Source organism: Myotis daubentonii, chromosome 16 (assembly GCF_963259705.1).
Source record: "Myotis daubentonii chromosome 16, mMyoDau2.1, whole genome shotgun sequence".
NCBI lineage: Eukaryota > Metazoa > Chordata > Mammalia > Chiroptera > Vespertilionidae > Myotis > Myotis daubentonii.
Genome location: NC_081855.1, coordinates 15,703,969 through 15,724,776, shown reverse-complemented (window position 1 = coordinate 15,724,776; position 20,808 = coordinate 15,703,969). Strand labels below are relative to the sequence as shown.

The following is a 20,808-nucleotide window of genomic DNA, read 5'->3' as shown; positions in this document are numbered from 1 at the left end:
GTAAGTACTCGAAATAATTTTTGGGGGGGATTAAATAGAATAAATAATCTTTATTGTGTATTAGTCCAGAACAATAAGAACTCAAGCAAGAAAAATACCTTACATATCACCCAAGGAAATTCTCACCACAGCATCTTTAAATCTACTGCAATAAAATATTTTTCTAATTTTAAACAAATCCCATCTTGTCCCTATTCATTGCTGGCCAAATTTACCAACAAAACGGTATAACATTAAAGTAAAAACTTAACCAAAGAGTCCACGGAAACACAGAAATGCCACAAAGTTGTTATTTTGACCTCCAACCTAAATTTGACAAATTCTGGTTTGCTATTCCAGAAAGCCATGCGGCAATCCAAAAATCACTCAAATAAAACCAGATCAGTTTACCTAAGTGTGACTGTCATGGTACCTGAAGAGGGGCAGGAAGGGTGATATACAAACACGTGAGAATTCTAAGTGAAAAGTGAATTAGCTACTCCGCAAAATTTATGGTGACTGAGAGCCATCTGCTGGTTAGCAATTAAAGTTCAACTACAAAATAAATGTTAAGAAACCCAATAATTAGAATTTATTATAAACAGCTCCTTACTTTATTACACAAGGCCCTCCTGAAAACATGTTTCAAAATAGAATGAGCAAAAGTCAACCGTTTGCTTACATATTACCAGGGAGTTTCTAGTGCCAGAGCTGTTGCCCTTTTTTTTTCTTAATCCTCACCTGAGGATATTTTTTCAATTGATTTTTTTTTAAGAGAGGAGGAGAGGAGAGAGGAAGGGGAGAGAGAAAGAGAGATACATCTATGTGAGAGAGACACACTCATCGATTGGTTGCCTCACACCCAACTGGGCCAGGGATCGAGCCTGCAACTGAGGTACGTGCCCAGGAATCTGAATCAACAACCCTTTGGTCTGCAGGCCAATGCTCTAACCACTAAGAAAAACCAGCCAGGGCAAAGCTGTGCCTTTTTTGACATTATTTGCAATCTTTCACTTTGCTCTGCACAACCAAACACACTTACATGACAAATCCAATGAGCACCCAACTGAGGTGATCAATGTGCATGTAGGCACTCGGCAAGCCCAATGACTCCATCTTTGTGTCAACGTTACTGTCTTGTCTCTTTAGTATGTGTTTCCATTCGTACTCATTTTATAAAATAAAGATTAAATGCACTAAAATATTCAATAAATTGTGCAAATTATCACTGTTTTATGGATAAAGATGCAAAGTCTAGTGAAACAAAATTACTGGCTGGCAGTGAGCAGAATTAAACACTCTATAGTGTTTAAACTCTAGTGTTGAAAATTTTATAGTAGAAATTGCCAGCTGATCTCAAAAATCCAAATCTGGCATTAAAACACTGTTTAAGGGTATCAATGAATAATGCATCTATAATCAAGATGAGTGGTGTCCCTCAGCCTGGCCCAGTCCCAATTGGGGTGGATGGGTGCTGGGGTCCAACCCCAGCAGGTCCAGGGGTCCCCAGAGGTGTGGATGGAGTCGGTGAAGAATGAATGACACGGAGGCTGAGTTCAGTTGATCATCATAGCCGGGTTCTCTTGTCAGGGTCTGGTCAGGATCTCTAGCGAAGTTCTGGTTAGGATCTCCAGCCAAGTTCTGTGTCCATGTTCTCTTGCTAGGTTCTCCAGCCAGGTTCTCCAGGTTCTCCAGCCAGGTTCTGTAGCCATGTTCCCTCGCTAGGTTCTCCAGCCAGGTTCTGTCCAGGTTCTCCAGCCAGGTTCAGTCACCAGGTTCTAGTCAGGTTCTCTTGCCATGTTCTATCAAGGTTCTGTAGCCAGGTTCTGTCTCTAGGTTCTGTGGCCAGTTTCTGTCCAGGATCTTTTGCCATGTTCTCTCCAGGGAAGTTCTTCTGTCTCTAGGTTCTGTGTAGGTTCTGTGTCTAGGTTCTGTGTCCTGTTATCTTGTTACATCTGTATTTATACCAGTTGATTCCAATCCTATCAATCTCTATTCCAAAGGTTAAGGCGTTTCTTATCTCCATTCCAGGGAGTAAAGATTATGTAGCTTAAGCATGATTGTTCGTAGTTAAAGTGATTAATTACCCGCCTGGCACTTAGTTAAGGGGTTTTATTCCCTCCCTAACTTCAGGGGAAAATCCCTACCTGGGGAAACAACCTTTCTCAGAGACCTTGGTTAAAACACATAGTGCCAAGAAGGTGAGCAAACATATTAAGAACAGTATGCCATATATGCAAGGTCCCTTGAGACAGCAAGGATGGACCGGCTCCCAGCAGATGGGAGCCAGCCAACTGGGGGAGGGACCATGAGAGGTTGGCCAGCCGCGGGAGGTTGACTGTGGGAGTGCACTGACCACTAGGAGACAGCCCCTGCATTGAGTATCTGTTCCCTGGTGGTCAGTGTGCATCATAACTACCGGCCGGATGTCTGGTTATAATGGTCACTTAGGCCAGCTATTGCCAACCTTTTGGACCTCTCGGACCACCAGTGGTCCTCGGACCATCAGTTGGTGACCGCTGGCTTAAGCTTTTATATATATAGATTAACCAGATTCATATCTAAAATCTCAAATAAATAGCAAGGGCACCCATGCTTTTAACTATGGCATCTTTCCCTCTGCAAGCAGGGCCCAGGAATCTGTAAGCTCTCCCAGGTGAGTCTTATGCAACCAGCTGGGAACCTATAAGCAGACTGGTATGGACGTTATTGGTCTAGAAAGAATAGGATCAGAGAAAGCATACAAGTAAGCCGGGAAATGTATGGTGCACAAATCTATTCACTCTACAAAGGCTATCTGGAGTCTATTTCTTTCATGGTCTTCTCAAATTCCTCCACCTCACATGCATCTCTCCTTTCTCTAATGCCGTGGTTCTCAACCTTCCGGCCCTTTAAATACAGTTCCTCATGTTGTGACCCAACCATAAAATTATTTTCGTTGCTACTTCATAACTGTAATGTTGCTACTGTTATGAATCATAATGTAAATATTTAATATGCAGGATGGTCTTAGGCGACCCCTGTGAAAGGGTCGTTCGACCGCCAAAGGGGTTGCGACCCACAGGTTGAGAACCACTGCTCTAAGAGATCATTTACGGCCCACACCACACAATTTAGCACTTAATTATAAACAACCACTGTTCTCTAATTACTTTGTGCAGGCTAGAAAGACCTCCCCCAATGGCATGCCAGGTCTGGATTCCCCTCTGCTAAGACCGGAGACAAGTGTTCAGTGATGTTTACAAAGCACTTTCCAAAGCAAAATATACTTTTTCACATAGATTTGTATCACTGGAACTTCACAATATTGAGGAGTCATGATTATCTTCATTTGACAGAAAATGAAATGGACTCAAAATTCAAACCTAGGTTTTCTAATACCAACCCCCCCTTTTTTTATTGAATTATTAAAGTTAGCAATATTATCTACTAGGTGCCATGAACAACAAGGCAGTGAGAAAGGAATAAATGAGGGTGCTTACAGGGGGACCATGACAGGACACCAAAATTAGAGAGAAAAGCCTGAGAGACAAAAACATGGCAAAGGACAAGGAGGCTTTCTAGTCCTTTCTCTGCCATTCACTCACCTCAGGCACAATGACTTCTCTAAGAATCAGTCTCCTCATATGTGAGCCAAAAAAAGTAATCCCTTCTCTGCTTACCTCTGAAAATTATTATGAGGGTCAAATAAAATAATATATGAAAGTGCTTGGTAAATAGAGAAGAGAGGGAGGGAGACATAGAAAACTCTTTTCAATAAAGAAGAAAGAATATTTTTAGCAGTTTCTTTAAAATTTCACTTATTGTCCTAACCAGTTTGGCTAGTGGATAGAGCGTCGGCCTGTGGACTGAAGGGTCCCAGGTTCGATTCCGGTCAAGGGCATGTACCTTGGTTGTGGGCACATCCCCAGTCAGGGGTGTGCAGGAGGCAGCTGATCGATGTTTCTCTCTCATCGATGTTTCTAACTCTCTCTCTCTCTCCCTTCCTCTCTGTAAAAAATCAATAAAATATATTTAAAAATAAAATAAAATAAAATTTCACTTATTAAAAAAGCAATTTCATCTATAGTGAATACTTTTCAAATTGAAAGTATTAAATAGGCTTTTCAAAAAATCAACTAACTTACAGTATGGGGTATATAGGTAACTTCTCTTTCTTATTCCTACTTATTCATAGACTAGAATTCTCCCTTTTCAATTCCCAGATGATTTTTCCAATTTAATTAATGAATACAGGCGTATCAAATCTTTTTACTTTCCCTGTCAAAAGTCACAATTGCACCAACAGTTACGGACTGCAATTCAAAACAAGATACCATATGTCACTCATCAAATTGGCAAAACCCAACAAGTTCCATCGCACTCTGACAGCCACGGGGTAGGGAAATGGGATCCCATGTATTGCTGGAGGGATGAAAAGCATTACAACTTTCAAGAAACTGACATGGCAGGACCTGTTAAATCTGAATATCCATACCTTTGTCCCCACTTTGGGGACTCTGTCCTACAGAAATTGAAGCCACACATTCTTTATGGATATTTGCTGCAATATTGTTTGTAATGACAAAAAACCTAAACAACCCAATATCCATCAAATGGGGAGTGGTTGTACTGACTGCATATTCATACTGTGGAATAATGTAGCTATTGAAAAGAATTTTGGTAGATCTATTGATTTGGAGGAATACCCAAATGTACATGATTAAGTCAATTACAGTCCTGGCTCCCTTGGTTGGGTGTGGTGCCGTGTGCCAAGAGGTTGCTGGTTGGATTCCAGGTCAGGGCACATGCATGGATTTGGGGACTGAATCCCAGTACGGGTTGTGCAGGGGGTAACTATTGATGGTTGACTCTCACATTGATGTTTCTCTCCCTTCCTCTCCCTCTAAAAATCAACAAAAATATAATAAATGAGATTATTATGCTAAATGAAACAAGCCGATCAGAGAAAGACAAATATCACATGATCTCATTTATATGTAGAGTCAAATTAACACAATAAACTGACAAATAAAATTGTACCAGTGGCATGGAAACATAAAACAGACTAACGAATCTAGGAGGAAAAGGGGGAAGAGGTTAGGAAGAGATTAACCAAAGAACTTCATGTATTTCTGCACTGCCCATGGACACAGACAATAGGGTGGTGAAGGCCTGGGGCAGGGCGGGAGCCATGTGGAGGGGGTAACGAGGGGGGAAAGGGGGACATCTGTAATACTCTTAACAAAAATGATTTTTTTTTAAAGCGGGGGGGCGGGGGGGAGGTAAGAGATCAACCAAAGGACTTGTATGCATGCATTAAGTATAACCAATGGACACAGACACTAGGGGGGTGAGGGCATGTGTTGGGGGTGGGGGTGACCAGGGAGAGGTCAATGTGGGACAAAGGAGACTTACGTAATACTGTATGTAATACTTTAAACAATAAAAAGAATTTTTAAAAAATAAAATAAAAGTAAATTACAGAATATGTACAGTACAATTCTGTTTTCATTAAAAAACAGGAAAGGAAAACTCACATGTATGTAAATGCGTGTGTAAATATTTGTATAAGCACAGAGAAGCGTGGAGAAGGAAACCCTCCAAACAGTTAACACTGGTTACTTTAGGGAATGGCACTGAAGGGAAAGAAAAGGAGAGAAACTATTAACTTTTGGGTTACACCTCTCTATCGTTTGACTTCTTATAATGAACATGTATCATGTCGATAATTTGTTGAAAATCTAATAAAGATGAGCCATATCTCCATGGGGAGGAGACAGGGGAAGGGCACATAATAGGGGAACAAATGCCCATAAAAATAAACAATAACAAGTGAAGATTATTAGAAAGAAGCATTGAAAGCAAATCCTCTTCTTTCAAAATTAAGAATGGGAAACAAAAACTACAATTAAAAAACACAAAAATCAAGCAACTTTTTCCAGGGGGAAAGAGCAATGGAAGAGAAGGACATGCAAAGAAAAGGCAAGGAAGGAAGATGAAAGCAAGAGGAAGAAAGAACCGACTGGGGATGGGGCAAATGTCTAAGTCACTGAGAAGAAAATTTAAAAATGACAAACAGGTTTCCATTACACAAAGGAGGAGGGAGAAGATGAGAGAGAACTGAAAAAAGTGAGACGGGCCTTTTTCTAAAATCAGGCAGTGTAAGCAATCAACATTCTTGCCTTACTTTCAAGGGAGAAAAATGCTAACTTTTCAAAATCTAGAAACTAGAATCAATGATCCAAGTAACTTTCCCCTTCTGTTGACTTATATCTCCACCTTGTGGTCTGTTCAGAATACAGCTCTTTGTGTGAGTGTGTGTTGTTATGTGCACAAATGTATGCATGAATATGCATGAGTGTAAGTATACATGTGGTTATAAACATATACCAGTATACTTAGTAATATACATGTATTACATATACTTATTATATATCATAATTATATATAAGCATATATACATAAGTATAGCTAAGATATGTGTATTATAAGTATACTTACATATTTCATATGTACATACATTCAGTATATATGTATAATACATGTGTGTATTATAGAAAAACTAGAGGCCCGGTGCACAAAAATTTGTGCACTCGGGGGGGGAGGGGGGGTCCCTCAGCCTGGCCTGTGCCCTCTAGCAGTCTGGGACCCCTCGGGAGATAACGACCTGCTGGCTTAGGCCTGCTCCCGGGTGGCAGAGGGCAGGCCCAATCCCTAGGTGCAGCCCCTGGTCGGGCTCAGAGCAGGGCTGATTGGGGAGTTGGGGCGCCGCCCCCTGTCACACTCAAGGCAGGGTCGATGGGGAGGTTGTGGAGCAACCCCCTGTCACACACAGAGCAGGGCCAATCAGGGGGTTGGGGTGCTGCCCTCTATCACCCACAGAGCAGGGTGGATCAGGGGGTTGGGGCGCCGCCACTCTCACACTCAGGGCAGGGCTGATGGGGAGGTTATGGCTCTACCCTGTCACACACAGAGCAGGGCCCGTGGGGGGGGGGGAGCTCCCCCCTATCAGGCACAGAGCAGGGCGGATAGGGAGGTTGTGGCCCCGCCCCCTGTCACACACAGAGCCGCAGGGCGATCAGGGCGTTTGGGTGCTGCCCCCTGTCACGCTGATTCCAGTGCCGGGTGGCCTCACGGCTCCGCTGATCCCGGTGCCGGGAGGCATATTACCCTTTTACTATATAGGGTAGAGGCCTGGTGCATGGGTGGGGCCGGCTGGTTTGCCCTGAAGGGTGTCCTGGATCAGGGTGGGGGTCCCCACTGGGGTGCCTGGCCAGTCTGGGTGAGGGGCTGAGGGCTGTTTTCAGGCTGGGGGTGACTGAACTCCCAAACGCTCCTTTTTTCCTTTTTTTTTTTTTTTTTTTTAATTCTGTGCCAGCTTTAGCTTGAGGCTTGGCTCCAGCTCTTAGGCCTAGGCTGAAAGTAGGTTTCTGGCCTTTGCTTACAATGTTGCAAATCTGCTGGCTGAAGTTGGGCGTATTTGTTACAGAGTTTCTTAAACTGCCAGCTCAGAGGCGGGGAACGTTGGTTTCCTCCGTCACTGAGGCAACCAAGCCTCATGTTAGTTTCAAGCTGCCTGGCTGCCCACCGCCATCTTGGCTGACAGTTAATTTGCATATCTCGCTGATTAGCCAATGAAAAGGGTATCGGTCGTACGCCAATTACCATGTTTCTCTTTTATTAGATAGGATGTTTGTGTTTATATATATGTGCTTACATACAGATTTTTAAATTCAAGTAGAACACAAACAGAAAAACCACCGTGTGTATAGCTCAAAGATAATTCACAAAGTGAGCACCCCAGCTAATCCCCACCCAAGGCATAAACAGAGCACTAGCAGAACTCCAGGGTCCCTCGTGCCCCCTTCTAGTCCCTCATCCCCAGAGAGAGACACTTTCGTGATATTAACACCATAAATAAATTAGCCTTCACAGGAATGGAATCATACAGTATGTACTCTTCTGTCAGTCTCACTTCACTCAACATTCTGTTTGTGAGATTCATCCATCGTGTGGTGTGTAGTTGTAGACTGTGACTTCCCATTTGCTGTGTAGTATCATTGTATAGATATGCCATGATGTAGAGTGTAGATGTTCTTTGGACTGTTTCCAGGCAGGACTATTAAGAATAATGCTACTGGTGCCCTGACCGGTTTGACTCAGTGGATAGAACATCGGCCTGCGGACTGAAGGGTCCCAGGATCGATTCCAGTCAAGGGCATGTACCTTGGCTGCAGGCACATCCCCAGTAGGAGGTGTGCAGGAGGCAGCTGATCGATGTTTCTCTCTCATCGATGTTTCTCACTCTCTGTCCCTCTCCCTTCCTCTCCGTAAAAAATCAATAAAATGAAAGAAAAAAAAGAATAATGCTACTGTAAACACAGTTCTGCACATGCCCTATGTACACTTCCATTTTAGGAGATACAATCAACGAATTTTCCCAAGTGGCTGTACAACTGAGAGTATATTAGAACTTTGGTCACTGCACATCCTAGCAACACGTGAATTGTCTGTTAATTCTGGTAGGTGTAGTAATATGACATCATGGTTTTAGTTTGCAATTTCCTGAAGACTAGTGAAGTTGAACACCTTTTCATATGTTCATCAGTCACTGGGTATTTTCTTTGGTCAAGTCCAACTTCGTTGTTTTGCCTATCTGTCTTCTGCCTGCTTTTCTTCTTCATTACAGGGGTTCTTTATATATGCCAGTACAACTCCTAAGTCAGATAAATGTGCTGCAAATATAGATTCCTGTTTTGTGGCTTGTCTTTTCACTCTCTTTGTGATATCTTTAAATAAAAAGAATTTCTTATTTTAATGAAATCCAACTTATCATGTTTCCTTCATATTTAGTCCTTTTTCTGTTCTGTTTAATAAATCTTTGCCTATCTCGAGGCCATAGGCAAAGATTTCTAAAAGCTTTCTAGTTTTACCTTTCACATTTAGATCTCTAATCCTTTTGGAGTTGACTTTTACGGAGGGTGACAGCAGAGTCTGAGATTCATTTTTTCATATGGCTATCCAGTTGACCTGGCACTATTTCCTGAAGAGGTCATTTTTTCCTCCACAGCACTGCAGGGTCATCTTAGTCATAAATCAAGTGACAATACATGTGTGGGACTATTTCTGGACTCTATTTTGTCCCATTGGTGTAACTGCCTATCCCCCTGCCAACACCACACTGCAGCTTTGAGGTAAGAGTGGATAACATAATGTGAGTCCTTAAGCCTTTTGTTCTTCAAAATTGCCTTGGCTTTCCTTGGCTCATCGAATTGCCATTTAAATCTCAGAATCAGCCAAAACCGGTTTGGCTCAGTGGATAGAGCGTCAGCCTGCGGACTGAAAGGTCCCAGGTTCGATTCCGGTCAAGGGCATGTACCTGGGTTGCGGGCACATCCTCAGTAGGAGATGTGCAGGAGGCAGCTGATCAATGTTTCTCTCTCATCGACGTTTCTAACTATCTCTCTCCCTTCCTCTCTGTAAAAAATCAATAAAATCTATTTTAAAAAAAAATCTCAGAATCAGCTTAGGTAACAAACAGAAACAAATTAAAAAACTGGCTGGTGACACTACAGATCAATTTGGTTTTTTGTTGTTGTTGTTTGTTTGCTTTTGTTTTAAATATATTTTTATTGATTTCAGAAAGGAAGGGAGAGAAACAGGGATAGTAACATCAATGATGAGAGAGAATCATTGATTGGCTGCCACCTGCATGCTCCATACTGGGAATCAAGCCTGCAACTCAGGCATGTGCCCTGACTGGGAATCAAACCGCAACCTCCTGGTTCATAGGTTGATGCTCAACCACTGAGCCACGCCGGCCAGACCTCAATTTCAAACCTACAGCTCGATTTTGAGATGACTGACATCTTTACAGTATTGAGTCTTCCCATCTCTAAACAAGGTATACCCTCTATTAGGTATTTATTTTTTAAAAAATATAAGCCTAAGCGACCGATCGACTATTCGACTGGTAGCTATGATGCACACTGACCACCAGGGGGCAGACACTTAATGCAGGAGCTTCCCCCTGGTGGTCAGTGTGCTCCCACAGTGGGAGCGCCGCTCAGCTGACCAACGGGCACCAGATGCCGGGCTCATGGCTGGCGAGCACAGCTGCGGCGGTGGGATTCTCTCCCGAGGACACTTCCCCTGCGCGCCCCTCCCCCATCCGGACTGGGACCGGGATCGAGACCAGCATCAGGACTGACTGGTCACAGCCCAGGGCCACTTCTTGGTCATGGGCATATCGGTATCACCCTAGGACAGGCGCGCGGAAACAGCAGCGGAGTGGCAGCGAGCCTACCGAGCGGCGGCAGCAAGCACAGCGGGGCTGGGATGAGCGGGAGCGGCATGGCACCCAGCCCAGGCTCAGGCTCCTTCCCTGCTGCCTGCTGCTTCGCACACTATTACATCCCTCGGGGGATGTCGACTGCCAGTTTTGCCCGATCCCCACAGGCCAGGCCAAGGGACCCCACTGGTGCACAAATTCGTGCACCAGGCCTCTAGTACTTAATATAACCTTGGTTCAACTATTCGTATACTCAATGAAACAGAGAGAAAAGCAAAGCCTTTCTGATTTCAGCACATCCTTTACACATCAGAAAACCTAGGAAACTAGTGTATTTCTGGGACGTAAGATAAATTATTACCGCTTATCCATGGTCTCACATGAGCAGGCTAATGATGCAGGGGAATATTTCTTAGCAATTACCTACTTCTAGAGGAGTAGGCTGGTCATGTATTAATAACTTTAAGCAACACAAAGTATAAATCAATGATTCTTTAGAAAACCTCAGTACTATCAGATACAGATCATGCTTCTTATAAACCAAACTTAAAGTTACAATAAAACATTACATGGTTTAAAATGGGGGAGGGACAGTACTTTTGATGTAATACTTAATGTTAATTTTTCCTTGACTGTGATATGAAATATATACTGGAAGTATGATACTTTTTTTAGCAGCTCAAATATCTGAAGTGAAATTTAAATGTTTACATTTCATTATCATCTTCTACTCTTTTAATTTTAGCAATTAGTCTACTTGTTAATATACCATTCCTGACAAATAACTACCATATTAACCTTTAAATAACTTCCTGTTTCCTATAATCCTTCATACAGTTGGTGGTGCGAAGATTAAAGGTTAGCCAATTAGCCACCCACTACAGCCCAGTTAATCACCTGATCTTGAGATGGTCACAGGCAGTGGAGTATGTGATGATATTTTTCCTTTTACAGACAAAGATTTAAGTAATTGTGAGACTCAACAACACTCTCAAATATAAGGGGCAGTGGGCTTTTCAATGAGAAGCTGTGTCATTGCTTCAGAAGTCATGGCTGATCTTCTAAGAGACACTGTCACGCAGAGATTTCTTTAACAAGTTTCCAAATGCCCTAAATTAGTCAACCATTAATTGTTTAGACCACCGTCTCACATCAGGCTCTCTGCTTCCGAATAATGGCCAGTAATCCGTAGGTAAAGCTAACATCCCATCACATGACAGCTACACATTCAATTATGTGATTGCCACGTGAATGTCTAGCTAAAGGAAATGTTAATCCGAGCTGAAGTTTCACAATACTCTTCGCTCCTTAACAAGGCCACCTCTGAGGAGGAAGAGAAAAGAGCGAGTAGGGGGGATGCAGAAGGACTCCTGGGAACAAGGGATGGGGAAGACAGAGAGGAGGCAAAGGATTTGGGTGGGAGTGGGAGAGGAGAAAGTACACAAAGGAAACAGGAAAAAGAGAAAGAAGTCGGGGCTCTAGGAGGACAGAGATCAACAGGTTCCCAGTGCGTCCTGGACAGGCAGACTGATCCGGGGGACTGCTGCCAGTTATCACAGGGCTTTGAAATACTGATTGGAAGATGAACCCCCCATTTCTCCAACAGTGAATGTGCTGCGGTGATAATCTAGCATTAATGACAAACATGCCACAGACAGCACATCTACAACATTTTAAAGTGCTGCAAGGCTTTCTGGCTGTGCGTCTCTGTAGGTCAGGCCCTAAAGGAAAGACATATGCCGCCACCACCCTCCTGCCCAGTGACAAGGCAGCCCACGTGGATATCAAGAATTACAAAATCAAACAAAAATGTGGGAGAAATCCAGAGATCAGAGAAGCAAACAAAAACCCTGGAGGAGCCAGAAATAGAAACTGACCGTGAGGAGGACTGAGGAAATCTTTGTAAGTCACTGGAAATAACACACACCAACCGGCAGAGAAGAGAATGAGGCTTCCCCAAAGACAGAGCTGAAAGGGCCCTGACAACGGGAATCAGAAATGATTAGGCAGCCTGACAATCAGGAGGCAAAGGGCAAGGTTGAACGGTGAGCCGGAACGGTCATGTCCACAACTGAATGCAACCCTCAGAAGGCCAGGTCCAAGAGGAAGAATGATCGGGGTATAAGAAATTGGGGATGGAAGAGAAGGCTTAAATGTGGGGCTAGGGGTTTAAAAAAAATAAAGGCAAAAATCATACTCTCACATAGGCAGGTGAATAAAGTCAAAGGTCAGAAACTCTGACCTCAAATTAATCTACTTGTAGCCACATACTTTAACTTGAACATTTATTCATTCTCTCATCTGTCCTCGCACTGCTTGACTCTAGTATAGCTGTTGCCAACTGGTGGTCCGTGAGGTCCGAAAGGCTGGGGACCGCTGCTCTAGTAAGTCTACAATGGTGCCATCCTCAGTTTCATCTCGGAGCATGTAAAAGAGCCTGGCTGGTTTCCTACATTACTCCACCCGTCGAGACGTTGGTTATCGTTGCTTCACAGATTCTCCTCCAGCCCCATGCCGCCCCAGCTGCCCACCAAGTAAGACCTTTAGGCCCACCATGTGCACTAGCCTTAAACCAGGAGGGGCAGGGGGCAGGCCTAGTGGCTGGACTTCAGATTTCTCAACAGGCCTCCATCCCAAACACCTCTGCCACCAATCTGCCATATCCCCTAAAACCCTCCCATCAGTTAATTTCCTTTAGGCTCAAGGAGGTTTTCACTAAACTACTCCAGAAGACAAGCCAGTGCCAGCCATGGATTCCACTGTGAGAATGAATGTACAACTGTTTAATAGGACAACAAGCAGCAAGCTGGGCACTGAGGAAAGGGAACAGAACAAGATTCGCAAGGAGAGAATGGGAGGGCAGAGGACCAGGGGCAGAGCATGGAACAAGACTGGCCATGGAGGCCAGGACTCCAGCACTCAGGGGGTGCAACAAGGACAGGTCTCCTGGAAACAAAGGAGGCAGCATGAACCCCTCCACCCCCTCCTACCCTAACGGTGCATAATGCTCCAAGAATAACATCTTAACGTCTGTAAAGGTTTTAGAGCTTACAGAGTCCTTCACACAACAATCACCTCATCTGGTCCACACAACAACGGAAAAGAGGCAGAACACGGATACCCGTTTCAAGGTCAATGATTCTGAAGCCCAGATGACTGGGTAACTAGTAAGCAACAGAGCTGGGTCCTTCCAAGTCTTGGTCCAGCTTTTCATGCACAGTGGTGGAGTGCCCATCTGAAGACACACAGATCTACTAGTAGAGGAAACCCAAACGCTGAGACTGATTCGTCTTAGAGTCTGTGCAAGTTATCTGACTCCTCTGAGCCTCACTTCTCTTCTGTGAAATGGGGATGTTCCGAAGATCTCCTGAGGAAGGTTCTTAAAAGAACTTAGCATGGTGCCTGGCACACAGAAATCAAGCGACATAAGCCATTAGCTCTCATTACTGGTACCCATGACACAAAGCAGGGCTCTAACCTGCCCTGTTAGGATCACCCGAGATACCCAGCATGCCTGCCACCCAGGCCGCTCACCAAACTAACTCACACTCTGAAAGTATATGATCCAGACACTTGTATTTCTTTTCTTTTCTCTTGCTCTCTCTTTCTTCTTTTTTATTTCTTATCTGCCTCTTGAGTGATTCTAATGCAAAATGTCACAATTAAGAATAACATAAAGCAGTATCTCTCAAAATCGACAGTGCGTTCAAACCACCTGAGGGTCTTGTTAAACTGCAGGCTCAGTAGAGCTGGGGTGAGGTTTGAGACTCTGCATTTCTAACACGCTCCACAGAAAGGACTTAAGAGCCTCAGATGGTGTGGCTCAGTGGTTGAATGTCAACCTATGAACCAGGAGGTCACAGTTCGATTCCTAGTCAGGGCACATGCCCGGGTTGCGGGCTCGATCCCCAGCGGGGGGCATGCAGGAAGCAGCCAATCAATGATTCTTTCTCATCATTGATGTTTCTATCTCCCTCTTCCTTCCTCTCTGAAATCAATATATAGATAAATAGATAGATAGATAGATAGATAGATAGATAGATAGATATCCTATATAATAAAAGGCTAATATGCAAATTGTCCCCTCTACTGGAGTTCGACAGGGAATTTGACCAGGGGGCAGGGCCAGCTGGCCAACCTCCCACATCCCCTCCCCCGCCGCTGGCCTGGTCGGCCCCGATCAGGGCGGGCCTGCCAGACCCCACCCATGCACAAATTCATGCACCGAGCCTCTAATTTATAATAAGAGAGGAATACGCTAATTATCCATTATGCCGTAATGTCACAACCAATCTACAAGTGGTGGAGAGCTACAGGAGGGCAGGGCAGTGAGCTATAAGCAGAGAGAGCTACAGGAGGGTGGGGCAGCAGGCTAGGAGTGGGGAGGGCTACAGGAGGGTGGGGCAGAGAGCTACCAGCAGCAGAGAGCTACCAGCAGCAGTGGGCAGGTGGCCAGCTGAGTAAAGCGGCAGTGAGCTACTCACGCACAGATTCGTGCACAGGGCTACTAGTCCTATCTAATAAAAGAGAAACATGGTAATTGGCGTACGACCGCTACCCTTCCCATTGGCTAATCAGGGCGATATGCAAATTAACTGCCAGCCAAGATGGCGGCCAGCAGCCAGGCAGCTTAAACTGAACATGAGGTTTGCTTGCTTCAGTGGAGGAAACCAACGTTCCCCGCCTGCCTTGCCAGCCTCTGAGCTTGCAGTTTAAGAAACATTGTAACAAATATAGAAGCTAAACAAAACCCCAGAAACCAGCTTTCAGCTGGCTGGGATCTCAGAGCTGGAGTTGATACAGAGTTTCAATTATAGAACCTAAACAAACCAGATACCTGTTTTCAGCAGCTGAGGCCTCAGAACTGGAGCCAAGCCTCAGAGCTAAAGCTGGCCCAGAATAAAAAAAAGAAAAAGAAAAAAAGTAGCAGTTGGGAGCTTCAGTCCCAGCCTGAAAACAGCCCTCAGCCCCTCACCCAGACTGGCCAGGCACCCCAGTGGGGACCCCCACCCTGAAGGGTGTGTGACCAGCTGCAAACAGCCATCATCCCCTCATCCAGGCTGGCCAGGCACCCCAGTGGGGAACCCCACTCTGACCCAGGACACCCTTCAGGACAAACCAGCCAGCCCCCACCCATGCACCAGGCCTCTATTCTATATAGTAAAAGGGTAATATGCCTCCCAGCACTGGGATCAGTGGAGCCGTGAGGCCTCCCAGCACTGGGATCAGCGTGACAGGGGGCAGCGCCCAAACCCCCTGATCACCCTGAGGCTCTGTGTGTGACAGGGGGCGGGGCCACAACCTCCCTATCTGCCCTGCTCTGTTCGTGACAGGGGAAGGCGCCCCAACCCCCTGATCGGCCCTGCTCTGTGCCTGATAGGGGGGAGCTCCCCAACCCCCTGATCACCCTGCAGCTCTGTGTGTGACAGGGTGCGGCGCCCCAACCCCCCGCCCCCACGGGCCCTGCTCTGTTCGTGACAGGGGAAGGCGCCCCAACCCCCTGATCGGCCCTGCTCTGTGCCTGATAGGGGGGAGCTCCCCAACCCCCTGATCACCCTGCAGCTCTGTGTGTGACAGGGTGCGGCGCCCCAACCCCCCGCCCCCACGGGCCCTGCTCTGTGTGTGATGGGGTAGAGCCATAACCTCCCCATCGGCCCTGCCCTGAGTGTGACAGTGGAGGCACCCCAACCCCTGATCGGCCCTGCTCTGTGGGTGATAGAGGGAGGCGCCCCAACCCCCTGATCCGCCCTGCTGTGTGTGTGACAGGGGGCGGTGTGCCAACTCCCCTATCGGCCCTACTCTGTGAGTGACAGGGGGGAGCTCCCCAACCCCCTGATGGGCCCTGCTCTGTGCGTGACAGGGGGGAGCTCCCCAACCCCCTGATTGACCATGCTCTGTGCATGACAGGGGGGAGCTTGCCAACCCCCTGATCGGCCCTGCTCTGTGCATGACAGGGGGCAGCGCCCCAACCCCCTGATTGGCCACGCTCTCTGTGTGACAGGGGGTGGCACCGCAACCTCCCCATCGACCCTGCCTTGAGTGTGACAGGGGGTGGTGCCCCAACCCCCCAATCGGCCCTACCCTGAGGGTGACTGAGGGTGGCATCACAACCTCCCAATCCGCCCTGCTCTGTGCATGACAGGGGGCGGCGCCCCAACTCCCCAATCGGCCCTGCTCTGTGCCCGACCAGGCGCTGCACCTAGGGATTGGGCCTGCCCTCTGACACCTAGGAGCAGGCCTAAGCCAGCAGGGCGTTATCTCCCAAGGGGTCCCAGACTGCGAGAGGGCACAGGCCGGGCTGAGGGACCCCCTCCCTCCCCCCTGAGTGCACAAATTTTTGTGCACCGGGCCTCTAGTATACATATAAAAGGCTAATATGCTAAGTGTCCAACCATCCGACCAGTCGCTATGATGCACTGTGACCACCAGAGGGCAGATGCACAACACAGGAGCTGCCCTGACGTGTAGAGAGAAATGGCACCACAGATCTGGCGCCCACAAAGCAACATTCAGCTTCCCCCAAGTGGGACACAGGCCCCACCACCACCCCGAGTGACACCCCACCATGAGAGGAATCCACCTGTTCTATTCCATGAACCACAGACTGCATCTTACAAGGACAGTTTTTTCAAGGTGCCAATTGAAAATAAAAACATTTCCCCAGATACGTGACTTCAGGAGTTTAAAGGCAGCTAACAGTGGAAAGCTCAACTAGGTATGCAAAAGAAATGTGCTGCCTGCCTGCGTTCTACCTAAATACCCTTCCTCTGAGATGGGAGCCAGCTGAACACACCTGGTGCGCAAAACCTGGAAAATTAATGAAAATGGAATCGAACAGATAGGATAGGAAAACACTATAAATGAACAGAATATATTTTACTAGTTAAAGGAATGAAGCCATTCAGAATACAGCTGTTCTCCAAATAAACCTTCCCCCACCACATCACCCTGTAAACGGAAACACCATACCTGATGAGATCGGGCTCCGCACCCTCGTTCTTAAAAGATGCCAGAAGTAGTCTCTCTCGAGTTACAAGATCATCCAGTAGGTTCTGTCTTCGGTCCCCTTCAAGCTGTGTTCTGCAGACATCTCGTTAAGGTTCAACAGGCCGTGAATGACCGCATTCTACCTATCACGTTATTAACTGAGCTGACTGCTCAGACTCTAGTCCATCCTGTCCATAGAGATTTGAACCACCCTTCTTCTCCTGCTCTGACCTTCAATTTCACGGTCGTTCAAGTAAAGAACCTTGACTGACCGTCACAGGGGACGTACAAACACTGGAATGGACCCATCACACAGTTCCTCACTGAGGAATGCAGTAGGCGAACAGTGTTTTCCTCCCAGTGACCAACAGTGAAACGATCATTCCTGCCCAGCAGTCTGACTCAGGGATTCCTTAGGTTCTCAGTTACAGCAGTCAATGGTCAAGGGTGTTTTCCTTGACATCGATATGCTAAATACTCTGTTAAAAAAGAAAAAGAGGAAAAAAAGGTTCCAATATTGCCTTCTTCTTTCCATGTTAACACCAAAGTGCCACTTTATGCAACAGGTTTGCTCTAAAAGTTGTTACCATCAGTTTATTATTTAAATACACTGCATGATCTTTAAAGAAAAGTATAAGGAGATAATCATATTTCAATCTGTTGATCTACTAATAAGCATGCTGGACTAGGAAACCTAGAAGTCCTATTTTGAACACTATCTATGATTTTGAACCAGTTATCTCACCTTTTTTAATGTGTTTCTATGTAATGACAGGTAAACTCTAACCCCTTTTCCAGCACAATTCATAAGTTATGGCTGAAAAAATAAATCAGGATTAAATCCAAAGTTTTATGTACTAGCTTTCTTGACGCAAACTACACGAGCTCCTCTAGGCTGTGTATGTGTGTGTCTGTATCTGTGTGTGTGTGTGTCTGTATGTGCACACGCGTGAGCGCACCCATGTGTTTTTTAAAAAACAAAATAAAGGAACTTTTGGAGAAAACTTCTGCCATAAAGAGAACAAGTGGAGAAAGCTAAGGAACACCTCTGAAAGAACAAATATGGCAAAATACACAAAAAGCAAGCACAAAGGTAAGCCAGCTCAACATGCTGGGTTTTATCTGGCTTTTACTTTTCTATTAAATGCCCTTCGTCTTCCTAGAGCTGAAACACGGGTGGCTCAAAGCCCTGGCCACCACGACCTGCTCTAGTAGACGCTAGTGAGACAGCTGCGTTGGACTTACAGATTCTTTTCTTTTTAAAAGAGCGACAGCACCACTGCATTCAGGCCCCCAAAATTCTAAGGAATTGGCAGAATCAAGTAGTAGCATCACCACTGCCTAGTGAATAAGGAAAAAACTGTGGCCCAGTGAATCTACCGCTTGTGTTGCTAATTTTGAATACAAAGAGCTGGCTAGCTAGTAAAACAGTAAATAAACCTGTAAAATTTTTCCCCAAAAACAGATAGCAATTAGAAAAGTCATAAATCTCCCAAACCAATGTAGCTAAGCAGTGTTAGTGGCCTTACTTATAAAAAATAATAGTAAATGAATTCTCTCAACATTCCAGAATGCCATGCTTTTCCGAGTAAAATTACTACCACCGCTTTTCCATTTCCTTCTTGACTGTAGTCACTAAATACTCATCATAGAGACCATGAAGTAGCAGCTCTAACTAAGATGCAGTGGGTTAAATACTTCTTCTGTATTAATAAAGGGCCAAATATTAGCAACATCAAGAATAAATAGTGATGTGCTTCAAATTAGTGGTAAATAGTCAATAAAGCAAAAGGCTTTTCTTCTATCCAGCGGTTCTCAACCTGTGGGTCGCGACCCCTTTGGCGGTCGAACGACCCTTTCACAGGGGTCGCCTAAGACCATCCTGCATATAAGCTATTTACATTACGATTCATAACAGTAGCAACATTGCAGTTATGAAGTAGCAACAAAAATAATTTTATGGTTGGGTCACAACATGAGGAACTGTATTTAAAGGGCCAGAAGGTTGAGAACCACTGATCTAAAGGAAGTTCCTCGCCAGAACCGGTTTGGTTCAGTGGACAGAGCTTCGGCCTGCGGACTCAAGGGTCCCAGGTTCGATTCCGGTCAAGGGCATGTGCTTTGGTTGCGGGCTCATCCCTGGTGGGGGGTGTGCAGGAGGCAACTCATGGATGTTTCTGGCTCTCTATCCCTCTCCCTTCCTCTCTGTAAAAAATCAATAAAATATATTAAAAAAAATAATAATAAAATAAAGGAAGTTCCTCAGAAAGGAAAAACAGAAATGACAGAAGCTATAACATGAATTACATAGGACAAAACAGGAATTTTAAATTGTGAAAACTATTCATTATATCACAATACTATGCTCAACCTACTCTGGCAACCTGTGGTTTTCAGCATCCAACACCCAAGCAAACATAAGCTCAACTATAATCCAATGTTACAATTAAACACAGATTTAACTGGCTCAAGGATTTAAACATAAAAAGTAAAATGACAGGAGTATCCTTAGAAGAAAACATAGGAGAGCTTTTTAATAATCTTGGAGTAGTTAAAATCTTTCTGGATTGAAAATCTTTCTAGAGGCATGAGGGAAAAGATAAATCTGGCTACATAAAAATTTTAAATATCTGCCCCCAAAAAGTACAAGTTACAAATTAATAGTGGCAAATTTAGAAAGGCAAAAGACATAACAGAGCACAAGAAAAAACACTAATAACTCTAATCAAAGGAAAAGCACTTCATTCTGCATTAGTAAGAGAAATGCGAATTTAAATAATAGAGCCATTGCAGCGATCTGCAGGGAACCGTGGTGAGGCAGCTCTAGAAAGCAGGCAGGAATCCGGACTCTCAGACATGCTCGGCAGGAATGTAAACAGATTCAACCAACTGCCACACTGCCTTCCAAATGCCTAACACAATGTAAATGGCACGTTATTTCAAAAGGAATTCTCCTGCAGATATATTCACAAGTCTATACAGACTCAGAAAGATGGTCACTGCAGCATTACTTATTATAGCAGATTCTGGAAACATCCCAAAGCTCATTAATAAGGAACTAGTGCATCTACGTAACGAAATGCTTTGCAGCCCCCAGAAATCCGGGGTAGCTCCTTATGTACCGATGATAATGATAATTAACATTTCTGAGCACTCACTAAGTGCGCCTGTGAATTATTTGATATGGAATCATCTACAAGATGCAGCATTAAAACCAAAAAATAGAAATAAAAAAAGCAGCAGCAGCAAAGAGCTAAACAGTAAAGAGTACGTTCCCACTATGTTAAAAAAAAAATCAGAGAGCCGTATATATGTTTGTATGTAAGCAGAAAATTCCTGGGAGGATATGCAAACAGCTAAGGAGGGGGAGCTGGGAGTTCAGGGTGTGAGAGAGACTTATTGTTCACTGAATACTGTTTCTATCGTTTGACTCTGCCATGTGCTAATTAATAAAATAGTTTCAAAACCATATGTATAATATTACACCTTTATAGTCAACAGATTTTTGTATTTTCATCTATACAGACATTTGTTCATGCCTAGGAAAGCCTGGATGACAGGTACCAACC

General features: G+C 44.9%; 1 protein-coding gene across 5 annotated transcripts in view; it reads right to left on the bottom strand.

Annotated features, from left to right (window-relative positions):
• Positions 1-20,808, bottom strand: part of STX8 (syntaxin 8) — a 230,268-nt gene that overhangs the window by 191,600 nt on the left and 17,860 nt on the right. For all 5 annotated transcript variants that reach the window (XM_059668636.1, XM_059668635.1, XM_059668637.1 and 2 more), the window contains exon 4: positions 17,222-17,332. In XM_059668636.1, the coding sequence (XP_059524619.1) occupies positions 17,222-17,332 (111 nt within the window). The remainder of the gene's footprint in view (positions 1-17,221; positions 17,333-20,808) is intronic.